General features: G+C 45.2%; 1 protein-coding gene across 6 annotated transcripts in view; it reads left to right on the forward strand.

The window, feature by feature from the left end:
* Window positions 1-16933, forward strand: part of NUP93 (nucleoporin 93) — a 127074-nt gene that overhangs the window by 22563 nt on the left and 87578 nt on the right. For 3 of the 6 annotated variants that reach the window (XM_060289743.1, XM_060289744.1, XM_060289745.2), the window contains one exon: window positions 16166-16358. In XM_060289743.1, the coding sequence (XP_060145726.1) occupies window positions 16166-16358 (193 nt within the window). Of the gene's footprint in view, window positions 1-1703; window positions 1795-3033; window positions 3147-13256; window positions 13374-16165; window positions 16359-16933 lie in introns of those variants that run through there. The other 3 variants (XM_030848025.2, XM_060289747.1, XM_060289746.2) reach the window with 3 other exon arrangements.

Consider the following 16933-nt stretch of genomic DNA (forward strand, 5'->3'; position numbering starts at 1 on the left):
AGGACATATTTTAATCAGCAATATACTATTGCAGTAAAGAACAGAGTCCAGCATGAATGGAACTCAACTTTGATTTGTACAGAGGTGACTGGGCGTTTCAAAGGGAGAATCAGAGAATAGGGAGGGGGTTGAGCTCTGCTGAGTTAGGGAAAAATTACCAAAAGTGGGAAGGAGGTGTCAGTCCATGTGAAACTCATCTGGATTTGCTAACTGGCGCTCACTGAAGTTAGGCTGCTGCCCTCGCACAGAGGCTGGGAGACAGGGACCCTATCTTCAGGTGTTGGCTGGAAAAAATGGTAAATTCTTTTGGCAGCCTTGAGTTTTCTCTGGCAGGTACTTTAAGAGGGGCTAGGGTCACCTAAGGATGTGGCCCTGAGCTGTTGGAAACTATGTTGGTTGTTTTGCTCAAGTTGTTACAGGCTGAGGTTGAGGCCCTAGAAGAGAACAGGGCTCAGAGGAGCCTGGCTAGAGTTCTGTCAAGGAGAGAATCTGTCAGAAGTGAGAGGAAAGGTGTGGTGAGGGTGGGAATAGCACTATTTCTCTCCTCTTTACCTTTGCTTACACCATTCCCTAGGCCAGGAAAAACCTCCTCTCTCTCTGCCATTCTAAGCCCTATTCATCCTTATGGCTCAGTTAAGGTGTCACTTCCCCTGAGAAGGCCTCCTTGACTTTCAACCCACCAGACCGGGTTAAACACCCTTAGCATCCTTATATAGCTTTGTCATGCACTTAGCACATTACATTGAAATACACTCTGCTTCCTCACCAGATCGTAAGGACTGGGTCTCATTCATTTTGGGCATATTGTGGGCACTAATGTATGTTGCATGAGTGGGCACTGTGACAATCAAAGGTCCACTCTCCTTATGTCTTGGACACAGAAATAGCCTCCCAGCCCCTCTCTGCTTCCCTCTTCTCTACCCAGAGGGCTAGAGAGATCGTCTATAAAGGTAAGTCAGCTCATGTCACAGTTTGGCTTCAGATCCTCCGGTGGCTTCCATTTGCATGAGGAATAACTTCAACTTTCTTGCTGTGGCCTGAAGGACCTGCAAAGTCTGGCCCCAGCCAACTGTGAGTCTTATCCCACCTGAGCTGGATCATCCTCTAGCAGTCATACTCCCCTTCTTTCTATTCTTCAAACACCAGGCTTGTTTCCCGGTGGAGCCTTCAGATTTTTCCCTCTACTTAGAATGTTCTGCAGCCAAGACTCTGCAAGGCTGACCCTTTCTCATCATTCATGTTTCAGCTCAGCCAGCACCTCCTCAGATTGGCCCTCCCTGACCACATTCTCTTTCCCATCACACTGCTTTTCTCGTCATTGCCCTCCTTACAAACTGGAGGTGATTTATTATATTTTGTTTCCCCCACCAGCTTGAGAACTCCATTAGGGCAGGGATCTTGTCTGCCGTGGCTGCCACTATGCCCCCAGTACCTAGAATAGTGCCTGGCACTCGGATGGTGTTCAATGAAGGGTAAGAAATCCGCGCAGGCAATTGTGGGATCGCTTTCTCCGGCAGGAGCCGACTCTAACCACGTGGGAGGGGTGAGGGCGGTGGCTGGGTGCGTGTGGGGAGGGACAGCTCAGTCGAAGGCCCCGCCCAAGCCCCGCCCAAGCCCCGCCCATGTCCGTGTCCTCCTCCTCGGGTCTCCATAAAGTTCATTTGGCGGCGCGCCGCGCGGGGTCTTCTGGGAAGGCCGGTCTCGGCCAATCAGGAAGCGCGGGCGAGCGGCGCGAGACGCGGCCGCCGCGTTTTCTAACCCGGACCTGAGCGGCTGACGCGGCTGCAACGCCAGGTAAGGGTGTTTGTGGCTCCGTCCTTTCGACACGGGGCAGGTCCTTGAACCTAAGGTCTAGAGGCTGGGCGGAGCCCGGTCCCCGTGCTCGGAGCCGTGCTGCTCACACTTCCCGTTCGCCTCATGGCAGCCGGCACGCCTGACGCCTGCGACACAGCGCCCTGTCGAACCGCCCCCCATTATAGCGTCGGGCTGCGCTCCGGGAGTGCTTGCTATCTGCTCTCTTTCTGAATGCGGAGCCTCCGCCCCCTGGCGACCCTCCTGTCCCACTACAGCGCTCTGCCGGCGCGCCACGCCCACCCCTGCCCTGCGAGTCCACCCTTGGCTGTATCGGTACCCCTCCCCGCCATCACACTCCGCCTGGTATCTTCCTGACCGCGCCCTGTCAGCTCCCTCGCTCGCTCCTCGGGGATACTCTATCGGGAGGCGTTTCCCTCCCGGGAAAGGGACTACCCTGTGAGCCTTGGCCTATCTCCTCTGTCTGCATCCAGCGGAAGGCGCCATCCCATGCAGGGAGATGCTAGTGATTAGAACCTGGAGGTGGCCCGCACTTTTCTCTGGGCCCACAGCACCCCATCCTCTGCAAAGGCAATGCCTGCATTTATTGGGTCTCTTTTTTAAAAATTACGGGGCCGACCGCAGGAGTCTTTGTTCCAAGTTTGGACGACCCATTGACAGAGTTGCTGGTCCAGGTTTGCCCCTCTGTCGGGTGTGAGAAGAGGTTATGATTTGTTTAGACCAAAATGTTTTTCAGCAAGGGTCACCTTTCTGTTCTGTTTGGGGGCTGTGAGAGGGTGCCCTTGGGCATCGTATCCTTCCTTCTTTCTTTCAGTTATTCTTCTTTGTGAATTTGTGTTTGGGACATTTTCATTTTTTATTCGTGGTGATCTCACTCGAGGCTCATCGTTCTTAATACCTGTTTATTAGGTTAACAGATCCCACATGAATATCTCCAGCCTGGGCCTCTCCCTTGACCTATATCCAGCTGCCTACTTTAATATCTCCACTGTGATGATTTGTAGGGAACTCAAACTGAACATTTCAAGATAGGGCTAGCAAGGTTCCCTCCACTTCTCTTCCCAGACTGCTTTTCTTGCTGTTTTTTTTTTTTTTTCTCAGTAATGTAAAAGGCTCTAACCGTTAACCTTTGAGTCATCCTTAACTGCTCTCTTTCTTTCTTACTTCACATCCAGTGCTTGGCATCCTGGGCCAGGTCACCATCACCTCTCCTGGATTATTGAAATAGTCTCCCACCTGGTCTCCTGGCTTCTGCCCTGGCCCCTATTTTCAGCACAGCAGATAGAAGGACCCTCCAGTGGGTCCCCATCTTGTTTAAAGATGAACTCCTTACAGTGAGTTATATGGCTTTACATAATCTGACCCACTGTTATTTTCCCACTTTCGTTTTCTGCTACCCTCTCCTTCCACATGGCAGACATGCTCCGACCTCAGGACCTTTGTGCTTGCGATTCAATATTCATATGGTTCGCTCCCTCACTTCTTTCAGGTTTTTATTCAAGGGTCACCTAGTGAGACATTCCCCACTTCCTATCTTCCTTTATTTCTTTAGTCGTTCTTATATTTTACTCATTTATCTGTGTATTGTTTGTTTTCCCCCTCTAGAACATTATCTGTTTTGTTCCCTGATGTATCCCCAGCACCTAGACCTGGCACACAGTAGGTGCTCAACAAATAGAAAATAAATCCATGTTCCTGACACTGTTAGAGGCTTGGGGATCCAGTGGTGACTGAGATAGGCCTGTGCTCACTGAGCTGCTGTTTCTGTGGAGCACATCATCAGCAATAAGCCCGCAGGGGTAGCATGTAGTGGCAGGGCCTTTTTAAAAAGAGGGCAAGGATGTCTGAACAGAGACCTGTTTGAAATCAGAGAGGGGAGTATCTCGGGCAAGAGCATTCCTGGGGTGGGAACAGCAGTGCAAATACCCTGAGGTGGGAACATTAGAGATGTGGTGAACTTGAGTGTCTAAACCTGCTTCCTGATGGGCTGAGGTAGAAAATAAGGTAGAGAAAGATAGATATGCCAAGGAGAAGGAGGGGTCAGAGCAAAGACCTGGAGGTGAGGACCTGAGGTATGTTCAGGGAACAGGTCACTTTAATTCAGCAGACATTTTATTCGGTAACTTTTTTAAGTTTGTACCAAACTTAGCAGCTGAGAATTCAAAGCTGAGCAGTCTGTGGACCTCACCCTACAGGAATTCTCCATGTAGAGAGAGAAACAGACTTGGGAATAAAATCATCACAACTCTTCACCTGGCCAGGGAAGAACAGTAATAGATGGTTGAGAATAGTGTGGGAGGGGTTTGAGGTAGGTAGGACTGTCCCAGCCGACTTTGCAAGGTCCACAGGAGTTCCCATGTGCCAGGGTATGTTTGTGTTCTAGCAGAGTGTACACCTGTATGTGCCATTGTGTGAAGGGAGGAAACAGCATGAGGCATCCCAAGGAGTAGAGAATTGCTAGAGTATCTTTGCTGGGAGGCAGTAAGAGATGAGGATGGTAAGGGTGGCAGTGCCCATTCTTTGGAGGGTGCCCCTATTGGCCGTGTCAACGCGTGAGCACTTCCTTCTGTAGGAGATGGAAGGTGTTCCTGAGGGTATAAAGCCAGGGGAACGTTTCAGAAAGACCTCTCTAGCCAAGGGGAGTGTAGGTTAGAGGAACAAGAAGGCTTAGACTGTTGAGGTAATCAGGAGAAGAGCGTGAGGTTAGAGTGGGGGCAAAAGAGATGAGGGTTCGACTTTCCGAAAGGTTTGGGAGATAGACCTGGAGATTGGATGTTTGGAGAGGAAAGGGAGCCTGAGGTGGTTTCTGGCTGAATTGACTGGTGCTAATTGTTTTATCAAGAGAGACTGGAAATGCAGGAGGAGGAAGTGGTGCTGGTGGTGGTGGCAGTGGCAGCTAAGAGGGGAGAGAAGTGAAGCGTTTGGGATAATATGTAGTTTGAGGCATCCACTGGTCAGCCAGCTGTAGATGTCAGGTGAACAGTTGGAAATATTGACCCTGGGAGAGAGCTGGGCTGGACATAGAGATACGGAAGTCACCTTTGTTTTGATAGGTCAGTGTCCTTGCCTGGGCCCAGATAGGCGTCCGAGGTCCACAGAAAGGCAGCCTTGAGCCTCCTGGCACTGCCTGCTTAGGAGTGTGTGTGTGGTTCTCTTGGATGCACATGTGTATGTGAACGGATTCAGAGAGGTCTGTAGCCATCTGGGAGATGAATGGCTGTGGTAGGAATTGTAGTTGAAGTTCAAGTGGATGTTATCCAGAGAAATACATAGTGTGAGAAGAGGAGGTCCAGGGATAGAAGCTTGGCATTTGAGGGGTGGGTAGGTGAAGGAGGCATAGCAGAGGAGGCTGAGAGAGGGAGGAGGAGGAGACCCAGGAGAAGGTGGAGTCTCCACGTCTTGGGAAGAGAGAGTTTCAGGAAGGAAGGAGTGGTTAGGATGTCAAAGGCTGTGAGAAAGGAAGGATTGAAGAGTCCATTGGATTTGGCAGTTGGGTCAGTGGTGACTGCCGGGGAGTTCAGGAAATGGGAGGCAGGCAAGCAAAAGTTAGATGGCAGTGGTGATGAATGAATGACGCGTGACGGGATGGCCGTCTCTTTATGAAGGGAGTGGAAGCCAGAGGAGGACACGGGGTCGAGGAAGTTTTTAAAAATAAACTTCTTATTTTAGATTTGTTTTAGATTTATAGAACACATGCAGGATAGTACGGAGTTCTCTGTACCCCTCACCCAGTTTCCCCTACTGATGAGGAATTATTTTAGGGAAGGAGAGACCTAAATCCTAGAAGGAACCAATGACAGTGGAAAAAAAGGACAACCATCACTTCCTGAGCTCTGGCTGTGCGCAGGTCTCTGCCATGGGCTTTACTTCTATAATCTAATGCCATCCTCACGGCAACCCTGTGATGTCAGGCTTACTCCCTTCCCTGTCTCCCTCGTTTCAGTAAATGGCACCTTCATGGTCTGAGTTACTCAGGCTTAAAACCTTGGCATTGTCCTTGACTTCTTTTCTCCTCTCACACTCTACATCAGCAATTCATGTCTACACTAAATCTACTCTTAAAATATAGTATCCATGAATCAGACCCACTTTTTGTCTCTTCCACCACTATCACCCTGGTCCACGTGGGTCTCAGGTATCACATCTGGGTGATGGAGTAGCCTCCTGACTGGTCTCCCTGTTCTTACTTTGTCCCCTCAAGCCCCCTGTCTGTTCTCCACACAGCAGTGGGAATGAGCCTTAGAGAAGGCTCAACCCTTCACTGGCTCCTGTCATAAGTAGGCTGAAATCCAGAGTCCTTGGTGCTGGGAAGCCGACATGATCTGACCCTGTCCCAACCCCTTCTCCCACCACCCTTCCCCATGATTATGTGCTTCAGCCACGTGGCCTCCTGCTCTTCAACTATGCAAACTACACTTCTGCCTTGTTTCCTTGGCAAGAACATTCTTCCCCCAAATATCTACATAGCTCACCCCCTTACTTCAATCAGGTCTCTGCTCAAAGGTTTCCTTTTAAAAGAAGCTTCTCAGAACACCCCAGCTAAAGCAGTCCTACCATCCACTCTGCTGCATTTCCCTGTTTTACCTCCCTCATAGCATTTATCAATACTTGGCGTCATGTGTCTATATGTTTATGCATTTTTATTGTCTGTCTCCTAATAGACATAAGCTCCCTGAGGCTGGGGAACTTTGGTTTTTCCATAGCTCCATCCCCATTGCTTTGAACAAACAGTACCTAGCATGTGGTAGATGCTCAATAAGTATTTGTTAAATGAATGAAGGAAAGCTGCCATATAAATCACCCTGACCTGAGTGGCTTAAACAACAGAAGTTTGTTTTTCTACAGTTCTGGAGGCTAGAAGTCCAAGGCCAGGGTGCCACATGGTTGGGTTCTGGTGAAGACCCTCTCTCTTTTTGGCTCGTAGGTGGCCACCATCTCAAGTGTGTTCACATGTACTTTCCTGGGTGAATGTGTGTGTGGAGTAGGGGTGGGAGATAGAGGAAGCAGTTTTCTGGTGTCTCTTTTTAGGAGGGTACTGATCCTGTCATGAGGGCCCCCTCTTCATGACCTCATCTAAACCTAATTACCTCCCAAAGGTCCCTTCTCCAAATGCCTTCACATTGGGGGTTAGGACTTCAACATATGAATTTTAGAGGGACACATTTCAGTCTGTAGTACCAGAAAAGTTCTGTTGTGCTTCCTCCCAGTCATTCCCCATCCCCACCAACCCCCCGGATAACCAGTGTTCTGATTTCTAGCACCACAGATTAGTTTTTTCTCTTCTTAAAATCCATATAAATCGAATCATGCAGTGTCTTTTTTTGGTGTCTGGTGCTTTAGTTCATTCTTATGTCTGTGAAATTTATCCCTATTGTTCCATGTAGCTTTAGTTTGATCTTTTCCATTGCTGTGTGGTATACCGGGGAATGACTACCACCATTAAAAACTCAAATGGTATAATTCTGTATATACAGTGTTTGAAGATTATTTGGGGTTGGTGGGGGGGGCAGGGGACTCAGACTTTAGAATCTGATAACAACTATAGTGCTTCTCTTATATTTTTAAAAAAATGTATGCATATGTTTCCCGGGGTTCCTGGTGCCTGTGATGCTGGTGTCATGGCTTTCAGGACAAGAAGCCTTCCTTAGTTTACAGCAGGGTTTCTCAACCTTGACACAATTGATGTTTTAGGCTGAATAATTCTTTGTTGTGGAGGTTGTGCTGTGCATCATAGGATGTTTAGCAGCATCCCTGGCCTCTGCCATCTAGATGTCAGTAGCACGTCACCTCTCTCTCTCAGTTGTGACAACCAAAAATGCCTCTATATATTGCCAGTGCTCCCTGGGGAGCAAAGCTGCCCCCAGCTGAGAACCGTTGGTTTCGAGAGATGAGCCAGAGCCTTTTGGAGGTAGACTTGGTGATCTGCCCCCGATTATGCCAGCTGTAATATGGGGCCTGTATCATTCCTCAGGTTCTTTATACAGATACTTTTCATCACCGCTAAAATGGGGCTGCTCCTTCCAAGGACACATTCATTAAGTGAGTTTAAAGACTGAATTAAAATATCCCACGTCTGTAGATTCTTCACGGCGGGCAGGACCTTAGAAATCACCTGAGCCAACCCCTTCCTCTCACCGGTGGTGAAACTGGGATCCAGAGATGAGGAAGGGCCGGTCCCAGGGTCAGAGAGATGATGCAGGGCAAAGCCAGGTAGGGGTGCACAGTTCTACTCCAAGAATTTGTCAGAAGGTAGGCTGTGTGGTTACTTTATGTTTCTATGTGATGCCAGATTGCTTCTCTTTGCTCATTGAAGATGAAATAATACAAGTGTTATGTATCAAGAAAGCTGATACTACACACTCCTTACTGCAAACACTGAGTCATCCAGGCCCATACTTGTACTGAATCACTCAGGTCTTTAATTTCTCTTCTGTCTAGGGTAATTTATTTTAATTCTTTGTTTTTTTGTGTTTTTTTTAGATTTATTTTATTTTATTTATTTATTTTATTTTTTTCAACCAATAGCATTTATTTACAACATGTTTACAAATAAATCTATTACTTAAAATAGAGAACAGCTATTAAGAAAATTTTTTTCACACACACACACACACACACACACTGTATTTTATTTTTACAAGAGATAAATAAACTGACACCAAGCATTGTAAATGGATGACCACAACAAAAGCAATAATGACTGCATTTACCAAACACGAAACACACTCATACTATGTCATAATATTGACATTCAGTCCAGTAATCCTCCACTGTAACAGCTCCTTTATTTTTCAGTAAAAATTGATTTGTATATTTTTCGCCTTTGAGTCCTTGTGGGATTTTTTATTTTTTTATTCAAACAGAAAGTCACAAAAATTATAATCATCCTCATCAGTTCACTCAGTCCCATGTAATTAATTTTTTTTCATCTTGATCTTTTGTTAGCACTTTTATGAATTCATGAGTTTTCCATTAGAGTTCTAAAAATGCTTTTTCATTCAGTTCAGCAGTATAGTCAGTTACCAGAAACGTGTACTTGTCAGAGTCTTTTCCATGAATTCCTTGAAGATGAAACCCTTTTATAGGAACATATTTGCAAAAGTAGTTCTTTGTTTTCTCCAGAAGTCTACCTTCTGAATAATGATTAGGTCTAACTCTTTTACTTAGTTTCACAGGACTATGAAGAGTTAATCCAACAGCACTTTTTTTATTGTTGTTAATCATTGTTTTTGTCTTCTAGAGGCATCTGAAACAATAGTATCTGTTAGGATGTAATTTTCTTTTGGTTGTTGTAATTGACAGCTGACAGATATAGTACAAAGTAGAATGATGCTGTCATTTAACCATAGTTTATGTATTCAGAAGAAGAGAGGAGAGCAGAACCAGTCTTCAGCTTTTGACACCTCCTGTGAGGCTTTCCTCATTAATCTTGGTGTTGGACATTGAACACTGTTCTTGTGTTTTAATCCTGTTGCAGTCTAATTAATAATAAGTTTGAGGGCAAGATTTCCACTTGAAATTCAATGCTAAATTTCTTTTGAATCACACCTTCATTGTGGAAGTTTGTATTTATAATTAAAACCATATTTGATAGTGGGGAATGTAAAAATTGTACATTTAAAAATTGCAGGTGTCTCCCAGAAGTTCTTACTGAATGATATGAAGCTGTGATTAAATGTCATAATTTAGTATCATATATTTGCTAGAAGATTTTTTTGAAGCAGAGACATTTATAATTGACAAAGTGTTGCCAAGTTGGCAACTTTGGGAAAAAGCTAAAATAGCATTTTACAGTGATATAAATCAGGAGAGTTAATAATACTTTCTGTGTATCATCAACCCCTTGAAGGAGGTAAGCATTATCATCTCCTCTTTAGAGATGAGGAAATTATTTGGGTTTTATCCCCGAGGTAAATCAACTGATTTATTATGAAGGATGAATGGCCAGGTAAAGAGGTACATAGGACGGGGTCCGGAAGAGTCCTTAGCACAGGTGCTTCTGTCTTTGTGGACCGGGGTGCACCATTCTCGCAGCGTGTGGATGCATTCACCAACTGAGAAACTCAACAAATCTCATTCTTCAAGAGTGTTTTTTTTTTAAAGAGAAAGGTGAATATATGATCCAATTTTTAAAAAATTTTATTTATTTATTTATTTATTTATGGCTGTGTTGGGTCTTCGTTTCTGTGAGAGGGCTTCCTCTAGTTGTGGTGAGCGGGGGCCACTCTTCATTGCAGTGTGCAGGTCTCTCACTGTTGCAGCCTCTCTTGTTGCGGAGCACAAGCTCGAGATGCGCAGGCTCAGTAGTTGTGGCTCACGGGCCTAGTTGCTCCGCGGCATGTGGGATCTTCCCAGACCAGGACTCGAACCCGTGTCCCCTGCATTGGCAGGCAGATTCTCAACCACTGCGCCACCAGGGAAGCCCCCAAGAGTTTTTATAGAGCTTAATCTGCAGCCCTTGCTTCCCCTTCCCAGAGGTTGGTGGGTGAGGCTGAAAGTTCCAACTCTCTAATCACTTGGTCTTTCTGGTGACCAGCCCCATCCTGAGGCCGCCTAGCTTAGCCTTTCCAATTTACCTCAATTGCATACATTCAGGTGTGCTTAAAAGGGGTTCCTTGTGAGTTACAAAAGACTCAGAACTTCAGGACATTCCAAGGGTTTTAGAAGCTGTGTGCCAGGAACTTGGGGACAAAGACCAGATATATTTCTTATTATACTACACTACTCTTTTTTGGCTTGATTAAATATTTAACATGGTTATATTGGGAATGTGGAAATGACCATATTTTTCATAATTAAGACACATGTTAATAGCAAGTGAACCAAAATTATTTGATGCATTTTTGCTCTGCCCTTTTTTTAAGTTCATTTCATCCTATATGCCATTTGGAGATTTTTTTTTTTCCCTTTGTTAAGAATGTTTATGTGCCTGGAAGGGACATTTTTTTGGACAGTGAATGACAGGTGAGTGCTGACTAATTTGAAGAAATGGAAGTCTGCCCAGTCCTTGGTTTTAGCTCTAGGTGAGAGCTGTCTCTCTAAAGCCGTGGCTTTAATTTTTTCCCCTAGTTAATTTCTCATCATCCTCTAGGTGTGGTGAAGAAGTCTGGATCTTGGGAACTTCCCACTAAGAGCATTCGCCATTTCTGTTTATTTATTATTATTATTTATATATATTTAAAATTTATTTATTTATTTTTGGCTGTGTTGGGTCTTCGTTTCTGTGGGAGGACTTTCTCCAGTTGCGGCGAGCAGGGGCCACTCTTAATCGCGGCGCGCAGGCCTCTCACTATCGTGGCCTCTCGTTGCGGAGCACAGGCTCCAGACGCACAGGTTCAGTAGTTGTGGCTCACGGGCCCAGTTGCTCCGTGGCATGTGGGATCCTCCCAGACCAGGGCTCGAACCTGTGTGCCCTGCATTGGCAGGCAGACTGTCAACCACTGCGCCACCAGGGAAGCCCTATTATTTATTTTTAACTTTTAAAAACTTTTTGGCTATACCGTGGAGCATGTGGGATCTTAGTTCCCAGACCAGGGATCGAACCTGCACCCCCTGCATTGGAAGCACAGTCTTAACCACTGGACCGCCAGGGAAGTCCCACCATTTCTAATATAGCAGGGTGTTTGCAACCTCTGAAAAACAGTGGGTCATTGTCCTTCATTTTGATGGGGTACTTTTTATTGAAGTGCAATACACAGTCAGAAAAGTACATAAATCACGAGTCTATCTCAGTGAATGTCTTAAAATGAACACACTATTAAGCAGCACCCAGAATAAAAAAACAAAGTTACCAGCCCCCCAGAAGCCTCCTTTCTGCCTCCTCCTGTTCCCCCCCACCCCCCCACCCCCCCACCAAAGGATAACCAGTCTTGCCTTCTAACAGCAGTGATAAGTTTGCCCTTCATTTTAAGGCTTACCCGGGTGTTTGAGGAGGTCTGTGGAGGCTCAGTAGGACTTCTGCCAAGAGGCACGGAGAGCAGTTTGTTGCTCAGGGCCCTCGTACCCTGCCATGCTCTTGGAAGCACCTTTCGGTGTTTCCAGAGGCCACTCAACAATCAGGCTCAGAGTCATGCTGACAGAGAGGAGTCTTAGTGCTGTCTGTCCTTGCTGGCCTTTTCCGGTCCAGCCCCAGTTTTGCTGCATTGACTGTTCCACATCCCACTTCTGTGGGTTCTCAGTGTGGCTTCTTCCTGGCTCCCTCCTCCATAGCTCCCCAGGGGTGCAGCTGGCATCCAGTCTCTGCGTGTGTCTTGGCCAGATTTTTTTCCCAACACAGAGCTTGGACTTCACCCTCTCACCTCCGCTCCGGCTAATCATTCTGGTTCTCACTATTGGACAAAGCTAGTGAGGTTATTTTCATGATCAGTTTTCAGTATCTTGGGTCAAAATTGATATTCAGTTTGTTTAACCCCTATATTTTGTGGCTAAATTGATATTTATTTTGCAGAAGGGTTAAAAATCATCTTTAAATGTGTAAAATTAACCATATGTTTAAAAATTTTAATGAGATGATGACTACATCAAAGTATACATTTGGAAACTTTGATAACTTTTTTGTAAATCAGTTTCCACTGGTTGAGTTATAATGCAGGACAGATCCAGTTTTTCCCAAATATGGTATCATATACATTTCTCTCTTCTCTCAGACAGACATGGAACAAGCTTATTTTCTACTCTAAACTTATATAGCACAGTTCTTCCTGTATGTATATTTGTTCTTTTAGTTTGGAATTTGTTCACCTGAAAACTGGGCTGTTTCTTCTAAAATATCACTGGGTTTTTGTCTGGGTATTTAGAGGGAAAGCACTAGTCTGGACCAAGTGTGATCTGAATTCATGCCATTTATACTGTCTCTGCCTTATGCTGTGCAGCCTCAGAAATGTTAAGTATCAGTTGGTAGTCGGAAGGGAATGTTTTTGCTTTGGTCTCTGCTTGCCAGTGGGTGCTGATTTGGCAAGAGTGTGTAGGAAGCCTTCAAGAAGAACAGTCTCCACAAACGGAAGAATAAAACTCCCATTCATTCAACAGATGAGAACCTACTATGTGCCAGGCACTGTTCTAAGAACCTGGGGTACCTCAGTGAACAAAACAGGCAAAAAACCCTATCCTTGTGCAGTTTACATTCTAGCTGGGGGTGGGGGGGAGTGCTGAGGGTGGTTGCAGGTTGCACTCGTAAATATTTTGTTATAGGTCGGCATCAGAGGCAAGCTGACAGTTTAGCTGAGAGAGATAGGGAATCAGCCATGAGCATATCTGGGAGAAGTGCGTTCCAGGTAGAGGAAGTAAGGAGTACAAAGAAAGCCTCTATGGCAGGAATGTGCTTGACCCACTGGGGGACCAGCAAGGAGGCCCCAGGGTGGCTGGAGCCCAGGAAAGGAAGCGGGACAGGACTGGAAATGAGTCTAGGAGGTAAGAAGAGATGGCTTGCTTCTGTAGGACTTCACTCTGTACAAGAAGTTTAAACAGAGGATGGATGTGATCAGACTTTCAAAGGCTCACTGATCGCTGGATTGAGAAGACACTGTAGGAGACAAGGGCTGAAACCGGGAAGCCAGGAAGAGGTGAGAGTGACTTGGGTGGGGGAATGTGGTGGGAAGAGGTAGATTCTGGGTGCATTTTGACGGTAGATTTGAAAGGCTTTGTTGGCCTATTTGAATGTGGGATGTGAGTCAGGGAGGCCCTTAAGGATTTTGGCCCAAGCAACTGACTGGAGCAGGCCAAGGAGCAGGTTTTGTAGATGAAAGGTTAAAGCTCAGTTTGGGGCATATTAAGTTTAGGATGTTGTTTAGAGATTCAGCCTTTATTTTACTATGGTCAAAATAATTCTATTTAGTTAACTTTTAAAAATCATATTTATTGGACCATATTAAAGTAAATCATGACTTTTATTTTGCATTTATTACCCTCAGATCCATCACTTTAAATCTTTGTATGGGCAAGTCATTTGAGAAGTTGAGCATTTCCTTTGTCTGAATTTGTCTGACATGGAAATGTTACGTGAAATGATAGATATATTTTTTTCCTTTATTTTTCTTCTTTTTTTGAACATAAAAAAGTTTTGTTTTATTCAGGGAGTTCCAGAATTTTCCTTATGAAGGAAAAAAAGTATTTCCTTCTCCTTGGCTCTGTTAGACAAATTATTTTTATCTTAGAGTAAAAAAAAAAGTGTGGGGAGGGCTTCCCTGGTGGCGCAGTGGTTGAGAGTCCACCTGCTGATGCAGGGGATGCGGGTTCGTGCCCCGGTCCGGGAAAGTCCCACATGCCGTGGAGCGGCTGGGCCCCTGAGCCGTGGCCGCTTAGCCTGTGCGTCCGGAGCCTGTGCTCCGCAATGGGAGAGTCCACAACAGTGAGAGGCCCATGTACCGCAAAAAAAAAAAAAAAAAAGTGTGGTGGTAAGAGGCAGCATATTTCTTTTTTTTTCCTCTTTCTGGTGAGTGACCATGTTTCTGGTAGTTCATAGAACATCACTGGCCCTATAGGTTTCTGAGGAAAAACATATCTCCATCAAGCAGGAGCCATCGTTTAATTATACTCTCTGCTTCTTTCTTCTTCTGTCCCTGAGAATACCTTCTCAATCTGTGATCCACATTTTCTCACAGGTAGAGGTGGCCAGTTACAGCTTGATTCTATTAGTTAAAAAAAAAAAAAAAAGACAATGATTATCTAGAAACTTTAGGTAAAGAGTTGTAGTGTATATGACTTTTTGTCTAAAGATTAAAGTCAGCTTGGCACTTCATAAAGAATACCAAAATATCTTCATGTTTACTCCAGCTGAGCTATTTTTGTTTTAACCTTGTGCCCTTGCCTTTAAAGTTAATGTCCTTTAATGTTCATTTTTAAAAGTCCTTATTCTGCTGCTGTGGATTTATGGTGGAAACCATGCTCTTTTAACATTAACCTGAGCTTCATAGCTGAGATATAATTATATATTACATTAACATTGTAGCTACAATTCTAGACCACAGGGATTTCTAAAGTACAATAGAAGCCATGGGTTTAAAACAAAGGGGAAAAATATAATCAAGAGCTACTATTTAAAGAATATTGTTCTTTTTTTAATAAATAATAATTTTTTTTTACATTTTTTTATTTATTTGCGGTATGTGGGCTTCTCACTGTTGTGGCCTCTCCCATTGCGGAGCACAGGCTCCGGACGCACAGGCTCAGCGGCCATGGCTCACGGGCCCAGCCGCTCCATGGCATGTGGGATCTTCCCGGACCAGGACACGAACCCGTGTCGCCTGCATCGGCAGGCGGACTCTCGACCACTGCGCCACCGGGGAAGCCCATAAATAATAATTTTGTTAACCTTTTAGCGATGTAATTTTTTAAAATGATGTTGATACTATTTATCTTCTGTTGACTTAAATAGTGGTAGGAGTTAAAAACTCCTTCTCTTAGTTGTGAACCTTATACAAGGATGGTACAGTATATAGAAGATTCATAAATGCATTAAATATCATATATGCATTAAATATCAACATTGTTCACAGAGCTTTTCTCAGTTGTTGGAGAAACAGGTGATCTTGCTAATATTCATGGTCTAGAAGCCAGCTGCTACTTAAATTAATATAATTATTAGTTGCAACAGTATCTTTAAAAGTAGTAGGTATATTAAGTCATATTCTGAATGTCATATATAATAAGCAGACATGGATCTCTGCCCTCAGAGATAAAGCTGAAGAATGAGTGAATGGAGACTTGGACATGAATTTAAAGACTGTCTTTTATGTTAGCGAAGGAGACTAATGGGATTAGTCAGAAGACCTGTGTTCTTCTGGTTTCAGTTCAGCCTCATTGCAGCAGAGAGTATTCTAGGCACAGAACTGAGCTCTGTGGACTGGAGTTCCTTCTCTGTCTTCTCAGGGTCCTCATGGGGTTCTTTGGGAATCATATGAGATGAGATGGCCATATAAATTGCCAGCCGTCTGCGGGTGGAGGTGTTTTTCTGTCTAAGACAGGTGGAGGGAGAGGAAGTTTGAGTGAGGGTTCTTTACGCCTCCCAGAGGTTGCCACCATGGCTTCTGTTGCCTTGTCGGCTTTGAGTCTGAAGTGAGGCAGGAATCCTGATCTGTGCTTTAATATCTTTGCGTTTGTTCTGGTGGCAGAAATCAATCTTGGGGCTGTCAGTATGGACAGAAATGATCTATTTCTTCTCAGTCTGACTCATTTTCTCTGTCAGGACTGTTGTTCTTGGGCTATGTTCAGGAACAAATCCTGCTTGTTGACGAGCTGTCTCCTTGTCTGTTTACAAAAAGTCCTAGTGTTTGTTAAGCTTGTGACAGGTTCAGGCAGTGTTTGAAGCCTATCTTTCCTCTTGATTTGGGTCTCTTCCTTTTTCTCCCCCACCTAGGATCTGCATCTCCAATGGATACTGAGGGGTTTGGTGAGCTCCTTCAGCAAGCTGAACAGCTTGCCGCTGAGACCGAGGGCATCTCAGAGCTTCCCCATGTGGAACGGAACCTACAGGAGATCCAGCAGGCAGGCGAGCGCCTGCGTTCCCGTACCCTCACACGCACATCCCAGGAGACAGCAGATGTCAAGGCGTGAGTACTGGTGGGGAGGCAGCACTGGTGCTGGGTGGCTCGGGGGCAGGATCTGCTTCTTTCCTGCCTTGAATTTGGATGTAGTCTGTAAAAGACAGATACAAGCCAGAGTCTCAGGAATTCAAGAGAGGTTTTATAAACAGGTCAGCAGCCTTGCTTTGTCTCCCTGCCTCCTGGGTTTTCCAGCCTGTCTGCCTGACCAAGCTGCGAGTCCCTATCACAGGCAGAGATGATGAGGGTGAGAAAGGGCGAAGGGCTTTGTCATACAGAAACCGTCCCAGTCGTTCCTGCTTGGGTTCACTGACTGTTGGTGATAAATGGCTCACGTAGTATATTGGTAAATGTGGGTCACACAGATAAATGTTACCCTCCAAGCCAGAGAGGGCCCAGTGATGAGCAGAGTTTTTAAGAGTACTTGGAAGAAACTGATGAGCAGTTAGTGATGAGAAGCCATCCAAGTGAGGAGTGATCCTGTCTGCTTACTGTCAGCGACCCCAGAGGCTGCTTCTAAAAGGCCTTGGAAGTGCAGTGGCTGCCAGTTGATTGTAGAAGAGGAAAGTGGGTGAGCCTCAAGA

The sequence above is a fragment of the Globicephala melas genome, chromosome 19 (genome assembly GCF_963455315.2).
Source record: "Globicephala melas chromosome 19, mGloMel1.2, whole genome shotgun sequence".
NCBI lineage: Eukaryota > Metazoa > Chordata > Mammalia > Artiodactyla > Delphinidae > Globicephala > Globicephala melas.